The sequence below is a fragment of the Rhinoderma darwinii genome, chromosome 3, assembly GCF_050947455.1.
Source record: "Rhinoderma darwinii isolate aRhiDar2 chromosome 3, aRhiDar2.hap1, whole genome shotgun sequence".
NCBI lineage: Eukaryota > Metazoa > Chordata > Amphibia > Anura > Rhinodermatidae > Rhinoderma > Rhinoderma darwinii.
The window spans coordinates 138,699,342-138,725,912 of NC_134689.1; the positions used below are offsets into that span (position 1 = coordinate 138,699,342).

The 26,571-nt window shown below is 39.8% G+C and overlaps 1 protein-coding gene across 1 annotated transcript in view; it reads left to right on the forward strand.

Moving 5' to 3' along the window:
- TMTC2 (transmembrane O-mannosyltransferase targeting cadherins 2) overlaps positions 1–26,571 on the forward strand; it is a 253,342-nt gene that overhangs the window by 74,943 nt on the left and 151,828 nt on the right. The window contains exon 2 of the mRNA XM_075860086.1: positions 10,998–11,568. Within this exon, the coding sequence (XP_075716201.1) occupies positions 10,998–11,568 (571 nt within the window). The remainder of the gene's footprint in view (positions 1–10,997; positions 11,569–26,571) is intronic.

Consider the following 26,571-nt stretch of genomic DNA (forward strand, 5'->3'; position numbering starts at 1 on the left):
GCAGATCAGGGATAGAACAAGAGCTGTTACATTATCTTTTCTAACCCAAGGAACAGTGGGCTTCCGCCAGCTCCCAGACAGGGTGATTTGCTTCTCATTCGTCATTGCAGTGACAGGCACGCAAGGCTTAATTTCTAGGCAGACTCACAAATGCTGTTGATTTTTTCTTCCATAATAAAGCGTGACCTTTGTAATGAAACGCAGACATTGTGACACCTTGCATATATTTTGCTCCAGCACAAAGACTGTGTTCTCTAACCAGTAGATATATTGGGATCAGCACATGATTAAAATACTGGATTGTGTTGAAGTCTTTCTCTGTAATACAGAATTGTACTTGGCAGACAAACCTTACTGAAGGACAAGTTGGAAAGGAACAAAGGTACAGATAAAATTCAATCATTCAGAAGGTGTTCTAATAAGAAAGATGGAAAATGAATTGCATCAAGGAGGAGTATATATTAGGAATGCTCCATTTCCGGCCTGTTGATGAAAAAGTCTCTTTGGAACTGGAGTATATCTTTAACTGTTTTTGAGCTGCTGTTATGCTCTTGAGAAAAAGTTCACAAAAGGTCTATCAAATGTCCGTAACACGACTCACTTCCAACAAGCAAAATGATGACCTGTATTCAAGATGGTGGTGAGGTAGAGTTACATACATCATCGATGCATCCATAACGAAAATGACCAAACTAACATTTAAATTCTTTTTTATTATATGGGTCTTTTCCAACATTAGAAACTTGGAATAAGGAAGAAAAATTAACATTGCTATGAGTAAGAACAGTCTTGCTAAAAACCAGGGAGTACACAGGTCAGGCGTGCAATTGCTTATTCGTTTCGAACCTGATGCACGAATAAAGCTTTTTTTTCTATATTTTCTATATTTTATGGATGTGCCGAGGACCTTTTTGTTAGTTTTTCTTCCTAATGTATATCTCTCGCCAGCCTGCAAGCCCCCTCTTCATTGAACTCCAATGAGGAACTACAGATATCAGGATGAATGTATTTGGTGAGCACACTGTTGCTTATTGCTAGTGTTTTTTCTTGTTCTTGGAATAACCTGTAGATGAAAGGGAAAAAAAATACACACTTGGCAGTAACGCTACTGCACAAACTTTTTTTAATGTGGTTTTTGTACCCTTAATTTTTGATGTGCAACGGGTGGCACTGTTGCCTTGCAGCACTTGGGTCCTAGGTTTGGTTCTGACCAAGGACAACATCTGCATGGAGTTTATTTTTCCATGTGTTTGCATGGGTTTCTTCTACGTTGACAGAAATTAGATTGTGAGATCATTTTGGACAGGGATTGATGTGAAAGATGACAATCTTTATGTTACACTCTTATATGTTGGTGCTATGTAAGCAACATGAAATAATTGATGGCATATCTATGTGTGGCATGTCTGTGTGATTGGTGGTGGTCCACCTGCTGAGACTCCTACAGATCAAGAACGAAGGAATTTTACCAGATACAAAAGCTCTCTTGTCCACGTGGACAAGTTGGTAGATAACGAAATAACTAGATAGCAGAGGCAACGGCCACAGTGCTTTTTTTTTTTTTTTTTTTTTCCCGCATTCTAAATTTTTATTGGAAAAAATAGGGAATTACAAAATGGGGACGGGAGAAAGGTAACAAGCATACATCCAGAATCTTGCAGTGCTCGGTGTGTGGTGCCTGGTATCGCAACATGGCCTTATTCAGCGGCGCAGCACGTGGACGAGGGCTTTTGTATCTGGTAAAATTCCTTCATTCTTGATCGGTAGGAGTCTCAGCAGGTGGACCGCCACCAATCACACATAGACACGTAGGGGTTCCAGCAGTCAGAAGTTCACTAATCACACTTTAAAAATAGAGGGCATCTCCCTAAGATATGTGATTAAAGGCACAGTGCTATATAACACTATGCTGTTGGGAGAGCTATCACATGAAGCGTTTCCATTTTTTATTTTTTTTCGAGCCTTATTATCTAATATTTTTTAATGGAAGTGGTGAAAGACACCTGTTAAATCATTCCAATACTCGGGTTTTCCCTTTTGTATTGCTTATCAGTTAGATTAAATTGTCAGCACTTAACAATACTTTCATTCATCATCACTGCTGTGGAAATAGTCTTGCAGGTACACTCAGTGTGATGACAAGCAAAGCCATTTCTATTCACTCTGTTTAACTGGAAAAAGGGTGTGTTATATAATTTTCAAGACGTAGAATATTATCACATGGTGTTTCGTCTCGCTCCCCATAGCTGCCCACAGTATTTTCTTATTGTGGATTGATGTCCAGATTGCAAAGTTTAGTAATGTGGTAATCCTAGCTACTGTTGAAATCACCTGAAGCATACGGACAGTGCTTACATGTCTATATATATGTCAGCTCGTATACTCCGCACTTTCACCTTTTGCACCCTACAACTTTACAATGACTTTTTGATGTAATAAATTTTATCATTTGTTAACCCGTGGAGTCAAGTGAGCCTTCCTTTCATGCTCATATTACAGCAGCGTTACAGCATGCTCACACTAGACACAGTATTAAAGAACAAATCATGAGGGATACTGAAAAAACAAAACCTTGAGAGCTGATTGCAACTTTTATTTATTGAATATTTTACGGCCCAATGTGCATAATAAAATAGCATCTATACCTTGTTATGGGCCTGTGCTGTACAGCACTTCCAAATGCTTGTGATTTTTTTAATATGGATTTTTATATTTTTTTGTTTTTCTACAGAGATGTTTTTGTCCCGCATGGATTCTATGTCAATCCACAAAAAAAAACATTGCGGAGGAATCATACGGCCAGACATGCAATGCCTATATGTTTGTGGTATGGATCTATAGTGATTTCGTATGTCGCCATACAGGCACTGCTTACCTTTTCCTTTTTTTTACTCCTTTATGCCTCAAGAGCTTGACTAAGATGATACCGTTCACACGATAGACTGACAGATATTTGTAGGGTAGGGGGAGAGGCAGGAGTCTGTTTACTTGTATGCAGGCTGGCGACTGGTTTACCAAAAGGCATGGCACCAAAACCTAAAGATGGCTGACTATGGTTGATCGTTTTTTTTTCTCTGAATGCAGTATGAATAGTACCTCTCTGGAGCATAAACTAGTGTTCTAACAGGTAAATTATATAGTCAAAGAGAAGAATACATTTTATTATCCGGGATCAAATGCGTGCTTATAAGGGTCTATACCGATGTGGCAAAATTGTTGCAGAAATCTTCACAACTGAAAATCCGTTCCATTCAACTGAAGGGGATTGTTTCCGCAGCATGCACGAGGATTACTGCAAGCCCCAATCAGGTAAATGGAACAGTCGCAGAAATTTCTGCAACAAATCTGCCGCATGTAAATATTTTCTGCAGTAAATGGGAGTCTCTGACAGACGTAGAGATTCTAATAAGAAGACCGGTTCATAGAGCTCGGAGCAGAATTTTTTTGCAGTGGGCTGTCCCTTTTTTAAGTCCTTTTGGATTCATAATATTAGAGAACATTATTGAAATAAACAATCTAACACAATTAAATTTGGAAATTGACATGCAAGCATATGAACCATAACAATTTGTATCCTTGTAGTATAGTTTGTAAACGTTCTCTGGCCTTTTCTTCGGCAGCGCCGTTGGTTGAACTAGTGACTTGTATGTAATTCAGGAGTGTTTTCTGTTCATCTGACATCATGTAAACATCTCTTATAATCATGGAAATGTCATGCGGGCGACTTTCCAAACCAGAACACCCTCAAGGTTTAGAATATCCATCTACTGGAGCTTGATAGTCTTGAAACTGAGAGAATTTTACTTTCATACCTTCCAAGATTACAAATTGCCAAGGAAGAACAATTGAGGTTACTGTAAACAGAGGCATTTCCTTTCTTCCAGCTGACTGGAGGGTAAAATGAACATGAAACATGATTTACCATACAGAATTAACTTAATACTGTGTGGATTGTTACAATTTGCTGAAATTCCATATGTTTGAATGGGACGCTGGTACCCAAGTCATGTTGAGGTTTATTAAGGTAAGTAAAATATTATTATATCAGCAGATCTCCATGATCGACCCTTGCATTTAGGCTCATTTGCTTCAGTATATATTTGGCTTAGGTAAGATGAATGATTTATTGCTTGTCATCTATAACCATACTACCTGTAATGGAAATAAGCTTTCCATACATTAAAGGATAACTAGACTTTCAGAAACTTCTGACATGTCATAGTGACATGTTAGAAGTTTTGATCGGTGGGGTTCCGAGCACTGAGACCCCCACCAATCTTTAAAACTAAGTGGTAGAAGCGCTTGAGTGAGCGCAGAGCCGCTTTGTTTCTGATCGGATTTAGACAGAAAGCTGATGTAACGCTGTACAGGCCCATAGACTTTTTATTGAGTCTGTACACAGTTACATCGGCTTTCCAAGAAAAGCAGATCAGAAACCCACCGGCTCAGTGCTTACTTGAGCGCTTCTGCTGCTTAGTTTTAGTGATCGTGTGGGAGGTCTACATTTTCTAAAAGTTTTTAGTTACCCTTTAACTTCCAGCTGAGATTGTGGTAGCCTTGACTTATACATCAGGACAAATCTGTAACCGACAGAAATGCAGTGTAAAGCATAGGGTGAGGGACCGAGAAGGAGTCAGGGCCTCCAGTAAGGGTATGTTCACGGGAGTAGTTTTGAGTTTATGAACTTCGATGTCATCGGTAGCCGCTCGATCCTGTTTATTAGAGACACACAAGACCTGCTGACACTGAACCCGTCAGTCCCACTGACCTGACGGATACATGGATTCAGCGCACGATACAGCTGGATACAAGGCGGCTGTACTCCCAAAGTAAATTTTTTTAATTTTAATAAAATGGATATACAAATCTGCACCAATCACTCTGATACACAAAAAAAACACACGTTTTCAAAGGTGTTCTTAGCCGTTAATCTGACAGGTAGTTCCCCTGGTACTGTGGCAACCTTGTGTTGGTAGGGTACGACTTGTGGGCATTGATAAGATTTAGCCTTTTTTAAAGTCTATTGTGTCCTCCTTACATTGCATAGATTCTCTTTTTTTTTTTTTATGTAAATGGTTCTGAAGATTAAAGACATAACCACTTCTTTTGTTTTAAGTGAAATAAATAACAGTCTGGATACAATGCGTGGTTGTTGCTAAGATTAGAATTTCAAAGCTCAGGGTTAGAAATATATTTTAGAAGTAATTTCCATTCTCTGTTGACCACAGAATGTATTTAAAGAATACTTTCCAGACGCTTTGATTTTCTTTTAAAGCTTTAAAAGGATGATTAGAAGAAGTTGTCCTTTCAGCAGTTGATTATATCAATGTTGCATTTTTTTAATTTCATTTAAATACCTATGAGGACAAAGGATGGATGGTGTTAGTAAGTGAACTGTAAGCTGGTTCACACACAAGCTGTTTGGGGTGAGCCGTGAACTGCTATTGCTAGCAAACTGCAGTGTAATTGATCATCTGAATACACATCGCCCCTCTATAGAGGGGAAATGCCCCTCTATCTATTCACTATGCGACGATAAGGCAACATTTAGACGAGCGTAGCTAACCTCGGATGTGAAAAACATTGACGTTTTGGAGGGAGTCTATGGAGGGATGCGTGACACGCAGAAAAATAGGACATGTCCTATTTTATATGGACCCTTTCCACGCTCCGTTGAAACAACGGTCGTGTGAACGGCCCCATTGAAATACGGGAGTCCGTGTGACGGCCATTGTTTTAACAGCCGTCACACAGACGAGATACCTGCTCGTCTGAATGAGATACAGGCAACCTCTTTAATAAACCCTTAAGGACAGGGACAATTTTGGCCTTGAGGACCGAACAATTTTTTTATATTTTCCTCTTTGCATCCCGGTGCTTATAACTTTTTCATTTTTTTTTAGTCTGTTGTAGCTGTATGAGACTTTGTTTTTGCGGAACGAGTTGTACTTTATGTAGGTATCATTTTTTTGGTACATTATCGTTTAATTTCTAGAAATGTTTATTTTGGCAAAAACTTAGAAAAAAAAGCTGTTCTTCTGCAGTTTTCTTTATTTTTTTTTTACACCACACACCGATCATCATAAATAATGTTATACATTTATTATACAGGTTATGAACGTGGCGATACCAAATATGCGTATATTATTTCATGTTTTGGGACTTGTATTTCTGTGTGTTTTTTTCATTTTGATTTTTGAACTTTAATGTACTGCCATAGATCTATATGCCAGTACATTAGCCTGTGTACTGATTGTACACAGGCAGTTGTTAGGGCATACCGAAGTATGCCCTAACAACAGGAAATATGGTCAGGCAGCCCAGGTGTCCTTCACGTAACACAGGGATTTCCTGTGACGCGATCAAAGGGGAGACCCCCTTCTCACTGTAGTTTTGAATTCCGTGATCACCTATAGAGCGTGGCTACGGCTGTTTATTACAGCCGTTCCAGCCGCTGGCCCGCTCATCGTGGCGCGCGGACACTTGCTGTAGCACAGGACGAGAGTACTCGTCCTAATGCGCCAAGTACCCACTGCTCAGGACGAGTATTCTCGTCCTGTGTCGGCAAACAGTTAAGGCCCTATTACACTGGCCAATATCATCCGGTGCATTGAGCGCCGATCAACAAGACAGCTTGTTAATCGGCGCTCGTTTGCTCCTGTCACAAGGAGCTATGTATGGGGACGAGCGGTCGTTACTATAATCGCTCATCCCCATAATTTATTATCCGGTCAGCAGTGCATCTCCCTGTTTACACAGGGAGATGTGCTGCCGAGAACTATTATATTTCTGTTTTTTTTTTTTAAACAATATGATCAGTAGATGATTGAGCGTTTGCTCGTTCATCTGCTGATCGCTGCCCTGTTGGCCCAGGGCAATTATTGGCAACGAGCGTTGTATGAGTTTCCTACTTCAATAGCAGCACAATTTTCTCTGCGTGCATGCTATTCCTGCTTGTGCGCTGCCCTCCCCAAAAATGGAGGAATAGCATGTATGCAAAGAAAATCGTGCTGCTATTGAAGTAGAAGCAAAGAATGAACGGAGTGGACATTGAGAAGGCTGTGGACCAATAGGATGCCACAAACCCGGGTGTATGTCAGAAGTCATGGCTTTGAGGCATCCTATTGGTTCACAGCCTCCCCAATGTCAGCTTTGTTTCTGCTTCAATAGTGGCACCATTTTTTATAAGTGCCCGCAAGCTGCCTGATGGGATGATGGGGTACATATATACAGAGATGATGGGGATCACATAAGATATCTGAGGTGCGGTCATGCGATTCTGTGACTGCCTCCTCAGATAAAGCAGGTGGGCGGGATAAACTAAAGGTGAAGGGAGAACTAGTGGGGAGGGCCAATAGACACACAGAGGGGGTGGAATAATTAGTAAAGAACCACCTTGTGTCGTTACGTAGGTCAGTGAGGTATCGACACAGGTCTGTGTATATTCTAAGTCTCATGCACGACTCCGTCAAGAGAAAAAAAAGACAGATGAAAATCAGAACTTCCGGCAGTGCAGAGGTCGGGAGAATAGGGAGGAAAGTGTTCGGATTTATTACAGACTCTAAATAGGAACTTAATTCAATATTTACTTAGAGTATTCGTTAAACAAATTTGTGTCCCTGGAAAACCTCTTCAAACAACCTCATTTTATGTTATGCTATATGACTACTTTCCAATGTCCAGCCATCACTTTACAATGTAAGCATAGTCCATTCTTGCATGTATTTGTAAGAAGCGTTTTTTTGCTTTAGTCCTCCAGCTAGAGTACCAGTCAGTGTTAAAAAGGATGGTTTACACATCTAGTGTTTATCAAGTGAGATGTTAAACAAACCAATGCCATCCATCGCCCATAGACTACCATGTTAAAAAACCATATACATTCAATGTATTTTTTTTACCGCATAACGAATGCCCCTGACTGATGCCTTCCGTCGAACATAAACGCCAATGTTAAATAAGTAGATTGTATTGACTTGGTATCATGACATTGTATAACTTAAGGCAATTTAAGAAAATGCAAGACTTCTGAATGAAATTTTGCAGAAGTATTGGGAGAGATCAAGACAAATATCACCCCATCCATGTAACTTACCGAGCTGCTTTATACCTTGTTGGAAGCAGAATCCTAGCTGCTATATACTAGTTGGTATTTGTTTTTACAAGCATGTGCCCGGAGCTTCCTTTTAATATTGTTCATTAAAGTTTAACAAACTTCGGACATGTTATAGAGACATGTCAGAAGTTTGAATTGGTGGGGGTCCGAGCACTGAGACCCCCACCAATCGCTGGAACGAAGCAGCGGAAGCCCTCGTGTGAGCGCTCAGCCTCTTCGTGTCTGTTTGGCTTTTTCCGGGAATAGACTTTCTATTGAGTCCATACACCGATAAATTTATTTCCGTAAATAGCCGAACAGACACGAAGCGGCTGAGCGCTCACATGAACGCTTCATCTGCTTCGTTCTAGCGATTGGTAGGGGTCTCAGTGCTCGGACCTCCACCAATCCAAACTTCTGACGTGTCACTATGACATGTCAGAAGTGTGTCAAACGTTTAGCTACACTTTAAGCATCTATTGACTTCCATCAATAGGTCCAACCTTTTTTTCCACTGTTCTTTTTTATTTTTTTTAGTAAGTGGCACTACTAAGAAATGTCTACGGTCCATATGCACTTGATTATAAGAATGCATGGCATGTTAATTATCACATAAAATAAACATCGGATAACGAGGAGATTTTTACAGATCATATGTTATACCGTCATTTTCCTGGCATATAATTATATTGTGTGATCACTATTTATATTTTGAATTATCTAATGTCTTCTGTATGTGTGCCTTAAGGAAGTAAAGTGAATATTGTTGATTATTTCTTTGGGGACTATATTAGAAAATCTAATATATATTATGTACTGTTGCCAGTATTACCAGATGTGCCATCTTAAAGTCTTACTTTAGCTTAAAGCAGCAGTGAGTTTAAATATCTGATACAACACCCATAGATCATGTATAAAGCATGCTGTAAAACCCGATCTCCAATCATAGAGGGTAACGTTATTTTAATCACTTTTACATGTTTTATTACAAACCACAAAGATTTTGTTAACTGAACCACAAGCTCAGAACACTTGACCCAAAACCCAGTCTGTTTCTTTTGTAAAGATAACACAACATAACTGATCTTTTAATTTATTTTTACATTGACATTACATTCCCCATTTTTTTAACCCAGTTCCTTGTTTGAATCAGACGCTGGAAGTATTTTTTACACATCTATGGGCATTTGGGGCTTTTAAATTATGGCAATTTTACAAATCTGATACGGTATTTAAAAAAGTTCTGAATCCTGGTCTTCGCATGGCTCGTCAGATCAGCGCCCGCCACTTTATCTGGGCTGATCATTTGGATTCATGTTGACTCCACTGTTGCCTTTTTCTATGGTTCAAGAAATTGCCAGATTGATGAATTGTAGTGACCACATAAAGACCATGTTTATCAACATCCTTTTTTGACGTAATGTTTAGAGATCGAATTGGTAAATCAAAAATGTATCATAAACCTAAGGCCTTATTCACACGAACGTGTATTACGTCCGTGCTACGCGCGTGGAAATCACGCGCTTCGCACAGACTTATGTAAGTCAATGGGGCCGTTCTGACAGGTCGTGATTTTCACGCAGCGTGTGTCCGCTGCGTAAAACTCACGACCTGTCCTATACTTGCCCATGTTTCGCGCAGCACGCACCCATTGTAGTCAATGGGTGCGTGCAAATCGCGCACGGCACACGGAAGCACTTCCGGGTGACGCGTGTGATTCGCGCTACAGTTGTTAAAGAAGTGAAGGGAAACATAAAAGCCCCTCCTTCTTTACGGTTTCGTAACATCAAAAAAGAGTGTCATAATGATGCCGGCTGCGCGAAAATCACGCAGCCACGCACCATATACAGATGCCACACTAAACTTTTGAATCCGGCCTTAGTAACATATATCGATAGCTCAGAATACGAATATCTTCTTTTTTTTTTTTCTATGATGGGCATTGACCAAAAGTAATTTCTTAGTCATTTGGAAATACAGATGATACCATGAAACGCTATGGCCTCATGCACACGGTCGTGAATTTGCGCCCACAAATTATCAGCGTTTTTGTGTATAAATTGCAGACCCTTTCATTTCTATGGCTTCATGCACACGACTATAGTTTTCACTGATCCGTGCTGGGGCCGCGAATCTGGACAAGAAAACCCTCTTTTTACAGCCAGATTTACAACTTCACTAAACTGGTGAAATCATATATTCAATTTTTTTTGTGAACACTTATGACACACGACTGCAAAAAAACCTTTGTTGTGCATCCAAGTAGACCGCAATGGATCCACTTTTTTGTGGACCGCTAAACCAATACGGTTGTGTGCATGAGGCCTATGTTATATACACAATTGTAATGCAAAAAAAACAACAACTGATCAATAAGGCAAAGCAGTTTTTTTGCCTAGTGAAGTGTGGACAAGGGACGTTTTTATTTCACAACTAACAGTGTTTTTTTTATTTTCCTGATCTTTTACCCCTACATAATGACCTCCGTATTGTTTTGGTACCTATTGCAAAAAAGCAATGGCTGCTGACATTTTGAATACATTGCTACTTGGCAGGCTCTACCTAAAAAAAAAAAAATTAAAAAAAAAATAGTAATTTGGCCTGCAAATTATCTTCCCTATAGCATTCCTGCCAACCACTTGTAGGAGCTAGAAATGTACTCAAAGCATATGTCACTACTACTCCTATTCTCTTAGCGGGTCATACAAAGTGCACTGCTCAGCAGGCGTAGGATTAACTGATAATTTGTAGTTGGAGCTGGTCTTCAACCAAATAAACGTTGGTTCCTGGCTAGTTTATGTAATAAATTGTTCTATATATTTTATGCAATAATTCAGATTTAAATTAACGTGTTCATTGTTTGCTTGTATGCTAATACTCTTGTTATTTTTTTTTATTATTTTAGCCGGGCTATCAAGACAAATCAGGACCTGCTTCCAGAAACTCCATGGATCCAAATATTCTTCAATGATTTTTGGGGGACATTACTTACGCACAGTGGCAGCCATAAATCCTACCGTCCACTGTGCACTCTTTCTTTTCGCCTTAACTACGTCTTTGGAGGTCTAGAACCCTGGAGCTATCACCTGGTAAATATTCTGTTGCATTCAGCCGTCACAGGCCTTTTTACCAACCTTTGTAAAGCCCTCTTTGGCAGTGGATGCTGGACACTCTTAGCTGGTCTTCTCTTTGCTTCTCATCCGATCCATACGGAAGCGGTCTCTGGAATAGTAGGACGAGCAGATGTGGGAGCTGGACTCTTCTTTCTACTTTCCTTACTATGCTACATGAAGCATTGTTCAACCAGGAGCTTTTCTGTTCGTAGCTGGTGCTGGATCCTTTTTAGTGGATTGTGTGCAACTTGCAGTATGCTATGGAAAGAACAGGGAGTCACTGTTCTGGCGGTGTCTGCTGTTTATGACGTTTTTGTGTTTCACAAATTAAAAATAAGTGAGGTCATTTCTGCTATCTTAAAGGTAAGTGTACTTTGGGGTTGCTGCCTTGCAATGTATATAGAGGTTTATTAAAGCCGCCAATAATATATATATACCGGTACCTTATGAATGGGCAGAAGAAAATGTGGTATAGTAGAGGGAGAAAAAAAAAAAGAGGTCTTCTCTTTATCAATACTTTTGTCTTACAGAAACTGCTTGGCTTGTTATTTATTCCACCATATGGTCTTTATAATACGTCATAACATCAGTGCCAGTAAAGATTCTGTCTCTTTTTTGAGAATTTGAGTTTGAAGTTAGTCTTCTGGAAAGCTGAATATGAAATGAACACTTGGATAGTGATGGAAATCCATTGGTTGAGGAACTACATTAAAGTTGCGTTAACTTTGTCTCTTTATATTGGAGAAAAGAAATACATTTCTACTTTTCTATGTCTTCCTAATAATGTAATTTCTGATTTGTTCTCCTGCCGTGTCCTCTGATTAGACGCAATTATATGAACATTTAGCTTCGATGTTATTTAAGGGAGTTGAGTAGCTGCAATTCACCGCCGGCACTGCTGATCTCACTGGGAAGCAAAAGTATCAAACACAAGGGATCCATCTTGTCCTCTCTTTGTTTTCTCTGATGTCTGCCTTCCGGTAGGGGGGTTGTTGGACCCCATAAACATCAGATATTCGCCAGATTGACCCAAACACAAAAATATAGCTGCTTGCTAATAAAAGTTATTGATCTCGACTTCTTCATAAACGTGCACGTTTTGCTGAGTTAAGCATGCATGTCATTACAGTAGAGGGAAGTAGATAGGCAGCTGTTTAACACCGCTGGTGCTGGTTATCTCCAAAGGAAACTAATTATTGGACAGGTTAGAAATACAACCTATTTTTTATTCCTTGTTTTGGAGATATTTGAGACTACCGCGCTTTGCTCATACACATCAGGTAGTTGGCGAATCCTAAAATCTACAGCATAAGCCGACAACTACCGAACTTGTCTGGCCAGGATTAATTTGACTCTAGTAAAGACGAAATGTCATCTAGAGATGGCAATGAGACTTGTAGCCACCAGCTACTACTTGGACTACCAAGCAGCATATGGTCTTAGGTTGACTGTATGATGCCGGAGAAATGAAGCCAGAAGTTAAATGTTAGTGAGCCATAAAAGATTCTGGAGAAAGTTGTAAAGTAGTTCACCCAGGATAACAAGGAGATCTGCAGTTCATAGAAGGTAAAGCTAAATAGCAGAGTCTCTCTAATTTTAGAATTTTATATATTTGTATACATTAGTATGTTAGTATGAAGTTATGTTAAAATCTATATATTCCCACATCAAAATGTTGTAACTAGCTTCTCAAAATTTATTTTGTGCTTTTCTTTAATACGGCAAACTATTGTCCACCTCCGGTCTCTATGGCACTAAATTGCACCCTGCTATGTTTCTCAATAGCTTCTGCTGTTCGGAGAAATGTTTCCCACATAAACTATACCCTTATGGAAAAATCTTCTGCAAAATTTGCATATATTTATAAAATGTTGCTTATAGAGTTTTTGTTAAGTATATATAAAGCTGCTTTTATTTTAGGCTTAATGTCCTTCATCCTCCTTTGCCTCCTTATTACTGATGACAATTGCAATCCCCTTTGATTGGGTTTTGTAAGGCTTTAGAATATACTTGCAAATCCTTGTTTTGCTGAATGAGTTAATTATCTCCTTAATTCTCTTCTGGCCTCGATTCTCCCCTCTCCTGGCTGCATCTTTTAGTAATCCCCCCTTTCCTGCCCGCCGTTATCTTGGATCATTCCCAATGTTTTCCGCACCATGCCCAAAGCCAAAATACAATGCTAACATCTGGCTAAACATTTAGTGTGTTTGTTTTCTTTATTGATTCATTTTAATAGTCACTGCAAAGTACACAGGACATGAGACAAAATATGGATCTAATATTTCTGACTGTTGGATCTGACATGTAATATTTTCCATTGTGAAAGCTGAACTTTATCTGTTACATGAGATTCATTTGTGTGGATGACACATAATTCTAGGAATCTCAGCTGAAGCTACTGCACAAACAGGTGTATAATAGTTTTATCTGCAATGCGAATCTGTTATTGGAAAAGCAGTGTAAGAAATAGATGAGGAATGACAGGTCCTGCTGTGCATTAATACCTTGATGTCATCAGTCTCCGGGTGTCAGGTGGTGGAGAGCTGACATGCCCGTGGTTTAGTCATTTGTTGTATCCGAAGCCCTGTTTTACCCAGATGGTTATTGTGTGCTCAGTTGGTTTGATTATTGCGGTCGTCTCTTGAAAAGCCATATGTTGCCCTTCAAACAAATCTATCTATCTATCTATCTATCTATCTATCTATCTATCTATCTATCTATCTATCTATCTATCTATCTATCTATCTATCTATCTATCTCTTCTAAATTAGATGGTTATTCCCAAGTTGTCATATTTTTTTTTTAAATGCATCCTAAACCTAAATAAAATTCTAAATCTAGTGTTGTAAGATTTAAAAAAAAATTCCTTCCCTAACCACCTTTTTTCCAACTAGGTAACGCAGCTAGTGCTAGTTATCTTTTCTAAAAGGGGGCGTGAGCGGCGCGATGTCAATCAAGCTGCTGTGCTCTGCTAGTACGCGCTCCCGACGTTGCTAGATGCAGTCCTAGCAGCATTCGGGAGAACAATCGTCTCAAGCAGGCATGGTAAGCGTAGTTGAGATGACCCCCCCCCCACACACTAAACCCTTTTATGTTGTTTTATAGAGCCACTTTGTATTTCACGGTACCCCCACCCCTCCTCTCCGCAGACCCCGTCACTCTTCGCTGTAACCCCCTTCCTCACTCGCGAAAAGCCACTTCCCCCGACCGCTCATGCATCCACCGGAGAGTTGGCCGGGCCGGCATCTAATGTGCATGCGCGTTCACGAGAACGCTGACATCCTCTCCGAAGGACGGAGATGATGATATTGCGCCAACGCGGCCACCGCTAGAGGAAAGCAGTGGTGGCCGTATCCCTAGACAAACAGGAATAAACAAAGATTCAATGAACAAGAATTTGAGAGGAAATACCAGGAAAATTACATCATTTAGAAAAATAAAGGGAATTACAAAAATGTAAATCTTTACATGGTTGAGCACAATAAATAGATTTATAAAGATGGGAATAACCCTTTAAGCTGATTCTAATTGAAGACAAATTATTCATGCATACGGACATATTACGGCTCCAGACCGCCTCATAGTTGTATGGAGCCATAAATCAGCACCCAAAGCAGACTAAAAAGCCCTAATGTACCTCCATATGTACCTAATATTTTTTTTAATGTCTTATCTCATATGAATCCACCAATACACCGCAATACATGGATGAGTTACGGAAACAGAGTAACTCGCTGAGCTACGCCGTTTCCGTAACTCCCATAGAACCGAATAGTAGTTACGGAAACAGCGTAGCTTGCTACGCTGCTTCTGTAACTGCCATTCACTACTATGGGAGTTACGGAAAAGGCGTAGCTCAGCGAGTTACTCTGTTTCCGTAACTCATCCATGTATTGCGGTGTATTGTACCAGCGATCTAATGATCGCTGGTTCAAGTCCCCTAGGGGAACTAATAAAATGTGTGTTTAAAAAAAAAAAAACTTTTCCCATTTTCCCCCAAGCACAATGTAAAAATAAAAAAATTGTTATCGCTGTGTCCGTAAAAGTCAGAAACTATTACAATATAGCGTTATTTGACTCACAAAGTGAACGGCGTAAAAAAAACAAAAACATTAAAACCCCAGAATCGTTTTCTTTTGGTCACCATAGTGCTAAAAAGAATGAAATAAAAAGTGAAAAAAAAATCATATATACCAAAAAAATAGTGCTAATAAAAACGACAGCTCGTCCCGCAAAAAATAACTCTCACACCGGTCAAACAATGGAAAAATATAACTTATGGCTCTCAGAATGTGGTGAAACTGAACAAATTTTTTTTTTTAACCAATAGTTTTTTTTCTTTGTAAGAGTAGTAAAATATGATTTTTTTTTTACCTATTTTCTGTTGTCTAAAACCTTGGTGTGTTTTATTGTCAGGTGCGTCTTATAATCGGGAAAATACGGTATTCTCCCCTAGAAGAATTGCTTCTAGGGTAGATTATCCATGTTTTATGGTTCTTTATGGTCCTGTCAAGCGTCGCACAAGGTACACAATGGCTGCAAAATATTGAGTCGTAGGGACTCCTTGCACATTGCTCGGCCACGTGCATTAAGAATTTTCTTTCTTACAAAGTGATATCTCTTTAGTCAAGCATAAAAAAATAATACTTCAATTACCAGTGCCCCCACTATTTCATGAACAGAGACAATAGTACAATGTTTGGACCCCACCCAATTACTCTATGCTTACTGGACTTTATTAATGTTAGGGCTTATTCCGACAAACGTATAATACATCCATGCTACGCGCGTGCTTTTCACACGCGTCGCACGGACCTATGTTAATGAATGGGGGCGTTCAGACTGTCTGTGAATTTCACGCAGCGTATGTCCGCTGCGTGAAACGCACGACGTCTTATATTTGGCCGTGCTTCGCGCAGCACGCGCCCATTGAAGTCAATGGGTGCGTGAAAACTGTGTGCTGTGTGAAAACATCCGTGTGCCGCGCGTGATGCGCGCTACAGTAGTCAAAACTATGAATGAAAACAGAAAATCACCTCGTCCTTTTCTATTTACAAACATACAAACAGAGTGTCATCATGATGCCGACTGCGTGAAAATCACGCAGGCCACGCATCATATGCTGATGACACACGGACCTTTTGTGGACCTTTTGCGCGTGCAACACGGCACGTTTTTTACGTGCGCAAAACGCCACGTGTGTAGGTGTTCTCACATGGGCAGGAAACCACAAAACCTGCTCGTGTGAATGCACCCTTGTGTCTAGTGCACTGAAATTTAAATTTTAAGTTCAATAATATTTAAATTGAAACCACTTTTTTAAGTCTATTTTCCTACGAAGGCATCCTAAGGCTACATGCACACTGCGCATTTTGATGCAGAAAATACGCAGCAAGACGTTCACAGGAAAAAAACGCACCTGAAGATGAGGGTTTTTTTTTAACGCGTTTTTACGGTTTGATGTGTATATCGCAGCGTTTTCATGCTGCGTGTTTTGGTACGATTATTCTCTGCACTAGGCAGATAGAATTCGCAAGCGGAAACGCAAGATAAATTAACATGCTGCAGATTTTAAAATCCGCAACGCAGGTCAATTTACGTGAGGGAAAATACCGCAGCGTTTACATGAGATTTCCTGGAATCTCATAGTCTATGCTGGTATTGTATTACTCTACGGTGTTGCCACATGCAAAACCGCACTTTATACGCATCGTGTGCATGGACCCTAAAAGAAAACAGACTGGATCTAACCAGGACAAAGATAAAGAAGGAGCAGAAGGTCCAGATCCAAAACTGCATAAGTAGGTCAGAGTCTGCAGTTTGAGAAACAGGCGCCCACTATGTGCGGAGTTTGACCTTACATAGTACGCGTCATATTTCAGTGTTCTCCGCAAAAGTGGAAAGACGGCTCCAGGATGATGGCCCTACAGGCAGCGTTGCAATAAAAAGCTGTATTTGAAACTGGTATATAGAAAGTAAAGCATAAAGTGGCTAAAAGAAAATTGGATTCTGGATATCTGGAAAAGAGTATATTAGATAGATTAGTCTACGTTTTAATCGTTTGGGTCTTAGAGCAGGATATATGGGAGATGTACAGTAAATTAAATTACAGATCATATATATACTGTAAGATATTTATTTTAAAGCGCCATTAACTTGCATGGCGCTGTACATAACATGAATAAATGATACAAACAAGCAAGTACAATAACTATACTGAGTGACCGGCTGCTACAGAAGGAGAGAGGACCCTGCCTGCGAGGGGAAGAGGCAGTAGGTGAGGGGAGCAGCTGCATATACAGTTGTGTAGTACAGAGGTATTGAAGAATGTGAGTTTTTCTGAAGAGGTGGGTTTTCCGATTCCTGGCAGACACTCTGATGTACTTGGGGTAGTAAGTTCCAGACTATGGTAGTTGATGACAGGAGGCGCAAACGAGCATAGTGAGAGGTATTGCGTGGATCAGTAATTTACATGTGGGGTTGTAGCGGGAGATTAGGGCAGACAAATATGGAGGGGACAGGTTGTGGAATGCCTTGTACATTGGCACTGCCTTGGATCTCCTTGGTAACTTTATATAACAGCGTTATCCAATCACTGAAACAGGACCCTATATCCCTATGAGCCGAATGTTCCTTCAACCAGCAGCTATATTAGATGACGCCGGCACGTGGTGTTTTGTGACCAGGAGTGCAGTATCACTGAGGCCTAGCACTTACAAAGACCTGACAGGGACCAAAGACTAGCAACGGGCTGTAACGGAGAACAATTTTAACAGCAAGTACATCACAATTTTTTTATCACGTTTTTTTTATTCATTCAACTTGGCTCTATTTTGGGACTTTGTCTAACAGCAGGACAACCCTATAATGTATATAGCTCCAGTATAAAATCATGCAAATAGAAACATGTTTCGTGTGATTTGACTTTCTGTAAAATAGCCATGGCAGTATTTTATGTCTTTGTTAGGGGCACATTGTAACAAATGGTTTAGAGGCATGACTTTTTACAGATGACTACAAACAAGATCAACAATATGACCGCCATTTCTGGGTTATAAGGGTGAACCAAGTAATTTATAATGTTCTAACTTAACATAAAGAAATGCGGAGGCATGTACTTGTCACATAATCCCTTAGGAGCAGATTAGGATTGATGGTGTTGTGTGAGCTACGGCATGTTTTACTAATTTACTTGTAGTTCATTGTAGACAAGTTGTACCCCTGGGAAAGCGGATGTGTACACGATGGTAACATCAGCTTGACGTGATGGTCCAGCTCTGGCTCTGTGGTGTTAATTCTTCTGAGTATTGTGTTATAGGCTCATGGAATAATATAGTTACATGAATACAGATTGCTGCAGGTTTCGGAGAGATCTTCTGGGTTTTCTGTTACAAACTGAAATTTGACAATCCAAGCGGTTTTAACTTTAGTTGTACTGGACAGGATGGTAACGTAAAAGTTTAAGGTCACGTTAATGAAATTCTTAAAATATTAGCAGAAACATGAAATATATTTAGCCCTTTCTTTTAGTACAAATGCTATTTTATAATCTCATGGAAGCCAAATTTGGAGTACAACTCAGGTCATGAATTCCTTGTCTTAGACGTGCACTTTGTCAGAGTAAAAACCACTGCTGTCTTCTTCATAAACATGCATTGGAATAGACAATCTCGTGTGCCTGTCAGATTGTTGGTTTAAGGGTCGGGTTTACCAATAGGCAACTATGCAGTTGCCTACCGGAGGACCTGATGGAAGGAGGTCTGTGGGGGGCTTTATATTTATACATATATTAATTTGGTGCTTACAGCGCTGCGGGACTGCGAGGAAGACGTCCGGGGAAGAAAAAGTTGAAGGCTGCATTGGGTGCTAAATTATATTTCTCTTATGTTGTCGGGAGTGTGCCACAATGTTTTGCTACAGAGGTGCCCCACGGAAGACCGGGCTAGTTCTAGACATGTTCAGGGTGAAGAATACCAGAAAAGCAGAATCCTACGATATTTAGGTTTGCCCATTTGTTGGGTGAAGTCTAAGCCACCAGTCATTCTGTGCCCACAGGCTCCAGAGATGTAGATCCATTAATGGCTGTCTTCCTCTGCTTGTCATAGTTTCTGTGGCATACAGACCATTAGCAGGTCTCAGTAGCCTTTCATTCTGATCCAGGCTACAGACTGTCTGTCTAATACTAGCAATTCTTATACTAACGTTATATTATAAGCACTGCCTCAATATTTTCTGAAAAGTGGTTCCAACTTTAAATGCACTATGTTTATCCAAATCGCATATATGGTTGCTGGCAAAGAACATTTTTCGGAGCAAATCTCTTTACAATTATGTGATTTTTTATTTTCCAACCGCAATATAATAAGTATGGTATAAAAGTGGAAAAGTAAGTGGGTAATCGGCGTGGAGCAGTGTATATGTTCTATGTATCTGCTGGAGAACGGCAGTCCGTAGGAAAGTCTAATGAATTCCTTTTCCCACTCCGCTGAAAAGAACAGCGAAGATTAGGACACATTAGCCTGGCTTGTGATAGAATAACAATCATCTCCTCGGTTCCTCTAAACTAATCTCCACCCGTTGCCGCTAACTGCCAATTATTAGGTCTACTTTGTTAATTGTAAACTATGCAAATGCCCTAATTAATAGAATGAGCTAATCGGTATCCTTTGTGTGTTTACCGTGGTGTTCATTAACTGTTGACAATCTTACTATAAACTATAAAATGAGACAACCTTGTTCTTTTGTAGGAATTAAATGTTGTCCATTGTTCTACAGCAATAGGCAAGCATGGGTCATGGAGTTTTATTGAGCTGAAGAATGTATAGATACTCGGAGCGGAGAATTTTATTATAGCTATCTGTATCTGTTATTATAAGATGGCACAATTTCAGATGCAGTAATACAGGATATCGAAGATGCTTGAAATGGTGAGAATGACATTCGGATAACCTTTTTGTTAGATTGCCTTAGTTCCTATTTACTATTATGTTCTATAGACCAATTTTCAAAGCCTAGGAAAGCTACTGCTAATGTTACTCTACTTCATTGTATTCTGTTGTACAATTGTGGCCTAATGTTTGTATCCTAGATACTTTAAATAGTATAAGAGAGATTATAACAATAAAACTGCTGCAATTGTTTGTAAAAAAAAAAAAAAACCACGAAAAAAACCCTTAACCCCTTCCCGCTGCAACCATTTTTAGTTTTTTCATTTTAGTTTTTTCTACCCAGCCTTCCAAAAGCCATAACTTTTTTATTTTTCCATCGATATAGCTTATCGATGAGGGCTTATTTTTTGCGGAACGAGTTGTAGTTTTAATGGCACTATTTATCGTACCATGTAGTGTACTGGGTAACTGAGAAAAAAATTATTTTGTGGGTTAGAATGGAAAAAAACAGTGCTACCGTCATTGTTTTTTTTTTGTTTGTTAAGGCGTTTACCATGAGGTAAATAACTACGTTAACTTTATTCTATGGGTAAATACGATTACAGCGATAATGTTTTTTTTTTGTTTTACTTTTAAAAAAAAAATATATTTTTTTGAGCAGTAGTTTTTATTGGTACATAAGTTTTTGATCACTTTTCACTCCATTTTTTTTGTAGCCGTAGAAGATAATACAATATATACAATATATTGTAATAGTTCGGACTTTTATAAACTCAGCGACGCCAATTATGTTTATATATTTTTTACATAAGTGCTTATAGGAGCAGAAGAATGGCAAAACTGGGACCTTCGTAAGGCCCACAGCATGCCATGACAACCATCATCACCTCGCACGCGTCGCAAGGGCGATGCACTGGTGGAGGAGTTTGCACCCTCTTTCTAATGGCTTAGATGCTGCGATCGTTATTGACCGCAGTATCTTAGTGGAAAAATAGCCGGTGTTGGAGCTATCTCCGATACCGACTGTTGCAGTGAAATGTCGGCTGTAACATACAATCGACACCTGCTAAGGATGGAGCGGGCTCCACCTGTGAACCCGTTCCATACTTCTCCCTTCCCAGCTATGACTTAACCCTACATCAAGTATCAGGAAGGGGTTAATGTCTTTATTTTAATTCAGTTGAAAGGGGTTGTCTCATTAAGCAGATATGCTTTTGTGCAATGGCCTCTGTGCTGGATTATTGGTCTTCACTAATACATTTCACCCTTTAAAGAGGATCTGTCACCAGATTATAAGTGCCCTATCGCCTACATAATCTGATCGGCGCTGTAATGTAGATAACAGTGGTATTTATTTTGAAAAATGATCATTTTTGAGCAAGTTATGTGCAATTTTAGATTTATGCTAATTAGTTTCTTAATCGACAACTGGCCGTGTTTTTACTTTTTACCATCCGGGCGTTGTACAGAGGAGTGTATGACGCTGACCAATCAGTGACCAATCAGCGTCATACACTTCTCATTGTTCCAGCCCAGCTTCTTTCACTGCACAATCACACTGTAACAATGAGAAGTGTATGATGCTGATTGGTCAGCGTCATATACTCCTCTGTACAATGCCCACTTGGTCAAAAGTAAAAACACGCCCAGTTGTCTATTAAGAAACTAATTAGCATAAATCTAAAATTGCTCAGAACTTGCTAAAAAATGATCGTTTTTCAAAATGAAAACCACTGTTCTCTACATTACAGCGCTGATCACATTATGTAGGAGATAGGGCACTTATAAACTAGTGACAGAGCCTCTTTAAGGCTTCGTTCACATCTGCATCGGGACTCCGTTCATGTGTTTTTTCGGACCTTTCAGTCAGGGGAACCATTGACTTCAATGATGACAAATCCGGTTCAAATGGTTTCCATTTGTCACGGTTGTGTAAGGGTTCCGTTGTTTTGAGTGAATAGCGCAGTCGACTACAGTATTGATTCCATCAAAACAATGGAACCCTTACACAACGGTGACAAACGAAAACCATTTGCATCGGATCAGTCATTGAAATCAATGGTGATGCAAACGAAAACCTATGGTTTCTGTTTGGTTACCCTGATGGAAAGGTCCTACTGAACCCATGAACGGAGTCCCGACGCAGATGTGACCGAAGTTTTAAAAGGGGTTGTCTTATGAAGGGCCCTAATAAGGAATTTGAACCATAGAGGGAGGTCTCCCTCTCAGGGCCCTTTCTATGAGACAGAACGGACTCAAACTGACCATGTATAACCTGGCGGCCATTCACATCTAAAGGGCAGCTATGTAATACAGCGCTGCATAGGAAATATCTGACTGCAACTTACCTTGGCAAAATCAACTGTTTGCCAGGAATATGTCCAAAGCCAGACCCACGCCGATCAGCTGATTGCAGCAGCTGCTCCCATGTTAACGGGGTTGTCTTCCGGGAGACAACCCCTTTTAAATCAACCTACACCTATATATTAGGAAATGGCATAAACCGCAATTCTGTAATATATACTTGTTGCAATCACTGCCTTTACAATCATTAAAGCCCATTGATCTGCTGTGTCATAGGCATAATGCATCATAGGTTATTGTAAATGTCAGTCTACATCCCACTGAATGATTAACTGGAGGACATAATTTGAGTTCCCTGCGAAGCAACTATGCCCCATTTACTAGTTCTAGTACTTAATAATGATAATAATTAATATTAATGATAAATATACATTGGGGAATTACTGTCTTTGCAATTCTCTAATACGTAAGTGTTGATTCACTGAGGATAGACCTATTGTTAAAATAAAACATGTTATAAACATATAACATATCATATAACATATCATTTGAGTATTACTACATGAGGCCTCTTTTTAGCAGCTATAAACAATAAAAAAAAATTAACATGGAGAAGTTGTTTTGGTTGACGATCGGATCACTGTTGATGAACTTATGGTCGTATGTTCAGAAAATTAATTTACAACAAATTCATCAGACTCTAGACTGCACTGTGTGGCAACCTGTATTCTGAACATGGCACTGCATACAGTGTGTGTCTGTTGATGCACAGACAGGAGAAGCTGTAAGGATTTCCCTGAGGCTTCCAAGCTCTCTTATGAAATCAGTCCTGCTCATTGATGTGACATGAATATACAATCATTGATCTGCCTTGAAGAAAAATGTGCATGTTTTCGTACGTCAGAGGCTTAGCTATGTAATGCATGCTTTTATCTTTCTAATTTAGGTGAAATAGTTAACCTTTCCCGATAACTGACAAACAGTATCTCCATAAAAGACGTGTCAAATCTTCGAAGCAATGGACAACTCAGCGTAATCAGAGGGACCCCATTAGAAGTCCTTAGGGTCCGTCGGGCACCTATACAAAAATTGTATAGTGTTCATCAATCTAGAAGTGCCAAGCCCATAAAATAAGGTCTAGTAACATTTTTGGATAGCATTTAGTTTTGTATGCTTTTCCCACTCTTTTCAATTAAACATCCTACAATGACTTTACTTGTGGCTTGGCTGGTCTCATACTTATGTTAGCCAAGAAGCTTGAGAATGTGCCATAGCTGACTGGTGAATGCGAGACAGAAGTAAACCAACATCTCTCCAGTGACTTGCTTCATATGTATCTTTGCATATGTTATACTGGCCTTGGTAGAGCGGTTCCTCTGCTCTTAACCTCTGTAAAACTGTAAATTGCTTTTCACTGTGAAATTTCCTTCCGAAATTTTGTGATTAAATTATGAAATTTGGTTATTTATGAAATCATAATTGCCCTTTCTGTAGACAGATGCACTTGTCCACTCAGCGCCTGCTCCCCTTCCACATCCTTCTTTAATAGTGGAGGGGTTACCAGGTCAGTTATGCCCCATGCACACGACCGTAAAAATCATCCGTAATTGCGGACCGTAATTACGGTGCGCAACTACGGACCCATTCACTTCTATTGACCATGGACACCTTCCCATATATTTGCGAAAGGTGTCAGGGTCGTAGAAATGTTCAGAAAATTGTGGAACATGTCCGTTATTTTGCTTTTTATGGGCCGTGCTCCCATACTTTATGGGAGCACGGGTCAAAAATGTGAGTGGCTGTCCGCGGCCGGCCGTGCCCGTAATCGCGTGACGTGATTCCTGGCACGGCCGTGTTCATGAGACCTTACTGTCTCCTTGTTTGTAGTGTGTAATTTTCTCCACCTGCTGTATTAACTTCATTTGGGCCTCTAATTGACCGTATTTAACCCCTTAAGGCAATATGATGTACATGTATGTCATGGAATTCTTTGGGTTTAGCCACCATGCCATACATGAACGTAATGGAGATCGCATGGACACAAAAGCTGTGCCCGTATGATCAATAGCTGGAGCCTGACAGTGATTTACAGCCAGACTACTGCTGTAACGGCTGGGATCAAAGAAATCCTTGGGGTCTTTTTATGGCTCAAATCAGTATAACCGGAAGCTTTTCGGCTGTCCAAAGCCTTTTTCAACTGCTAAACACAAAAGTAGTAGAATATAAGTTAAATCGCTCCATCACCAGTAACTTACGGGTGACGTAGGATGCCGTTACTCAGGCAACCAATAAACATAGAGAGTATGAACTATTATATCAAGGTAACTACTCATACATCAGTAGAATTCCTTTGATGATCTCAACTATTCTGGTGCGTCTGAAAATAAAGAAAAATAAAGACATCAGAACTCAAAAACCAGTGAGACATTTAGGCGATCTCATATTTCCTATTGAACTACCTCCGCTCAAGTGTTTGTAGGTTATGTATCCAAAAGGTCTCTCTACAGAACAATAATTTCTTAAAATCCCCCCTCTTCTCGGTTGACTAATCTGTTCAATTACCTGATATTTGAGCTGAGCGAATGCTGTTTCTGATTAAAATATAAGGGGGTCGGCAAGGGAAAATTTGCACGCTGTATAGTAGATGCAGTCCCTAATATGCTGGATGGTTTCTCGCAAGTATAATAACATTTTAATTTTGTATGGTCGACCTGTATGTGGATGGAAGAAACCATCCCATTTAATCACATTGCTGTAGTGCAAGCAAAGGAATGTACAATTCTTTTTATTAGAACGGAATACCTGGGAAGGTATCTTTACTTCCCTGCCAGAGTTCGCTCTCACAAGCTTACCATGAATATTGGGGGGCTTTTTTGTTACTTATTAGAGGTGGATTTCTGTAACTGGATAGGAATAATTGCCAATGTTTCTTAACAATGTGATCAACCTTATGGCTATAAGGCTAAATTCACACACAGCGGATTTGATGCGGAAAAATCTTGCAGAATGCCACAGGGAATACTGCATTGGCAAATCCGCACCAAATCATGCAGAATTTTCTGCAAATTTCCCTATGGAAAATAGTTGTTTAAAGTAGAAAAAAACTCTGGTTACTATACTTACCTTCTCTGGCACTTCCTGGTCCCCTTTCTTGTCTCTGTACACCCGGCCTCCAGCCATCACATTGCCATTGATCACATTGTTAAGAAACATTGGAACTTCCTAGGAAAACTTTCGTAATAAGCTTGTGAGAGCGGACTCTGGCAGTGACGTAAAGATACCTTTCCAGGTATTCCTTTCTATTAAAAAGAATGGTGCATTCTAGGGCTGGGCGATTATGACCTAAATCAAAATAACGATTCATTGAGCATGTAAGCTAGATTACGTATATAAACAATTTTTAGGCCACACTCCCTTTTGCATACCACGCCCCCTACTTGCATGCCACGTGGACCAATAAGCTGACTGAAATGCCGGTGTATGGCAAAGGTGCAGCGTACTCTGAATACATTTGTGCTGAGCCATTTACAGCTCAGCACAGACAGGCACAAGGCAGTGATGTCATCGCGCCTGTCTGCGCTGAGCCATGAGCGGCCACCGTTATACATTGAATAGTGGAGCAGGGAACTGACGGTTCCCTGCTTTACTATAGGATTCAACTGTATCCGCGTCCTGAGGACCATACGATATTAAAAGCTTATTATAATTGCGAGAAACCATCAAACATATAAGGGACCGCATTAGCAAGCATAAATCTACTATACCACGTGCAATTTTTCTACTGCCGATCCCCTATCATTTTAATCAGAAACAGCATTTTATCTCTCAGCTCAAATATCAGGTAATTGAACAGTTTAGTTATCCGAGAAGAGGGGGGATATCAAGAAATTGTTACGCAGGGAGATCTTCTGGATAAACATTCTACAAAGACTTGAGCCGAGGGTGCTCAATAATGAATCTGAGATCTCATATATGCCTCAATTATTTTTTGAGTTCTGATTTTCTAAAAAAAAAAATATTTTCAGACGCACCAGAATAGTTGATAGTGTCAGGAATTCTACTGATGTATGAATAGATACCTTGTTATAATAGTTCATACCTTCTGTTTGTTTGTTTATTGGTTGTCTGGGTAACGGCGTCCTACCTCATCCGAAAGTTACTGATGGGGCTATTT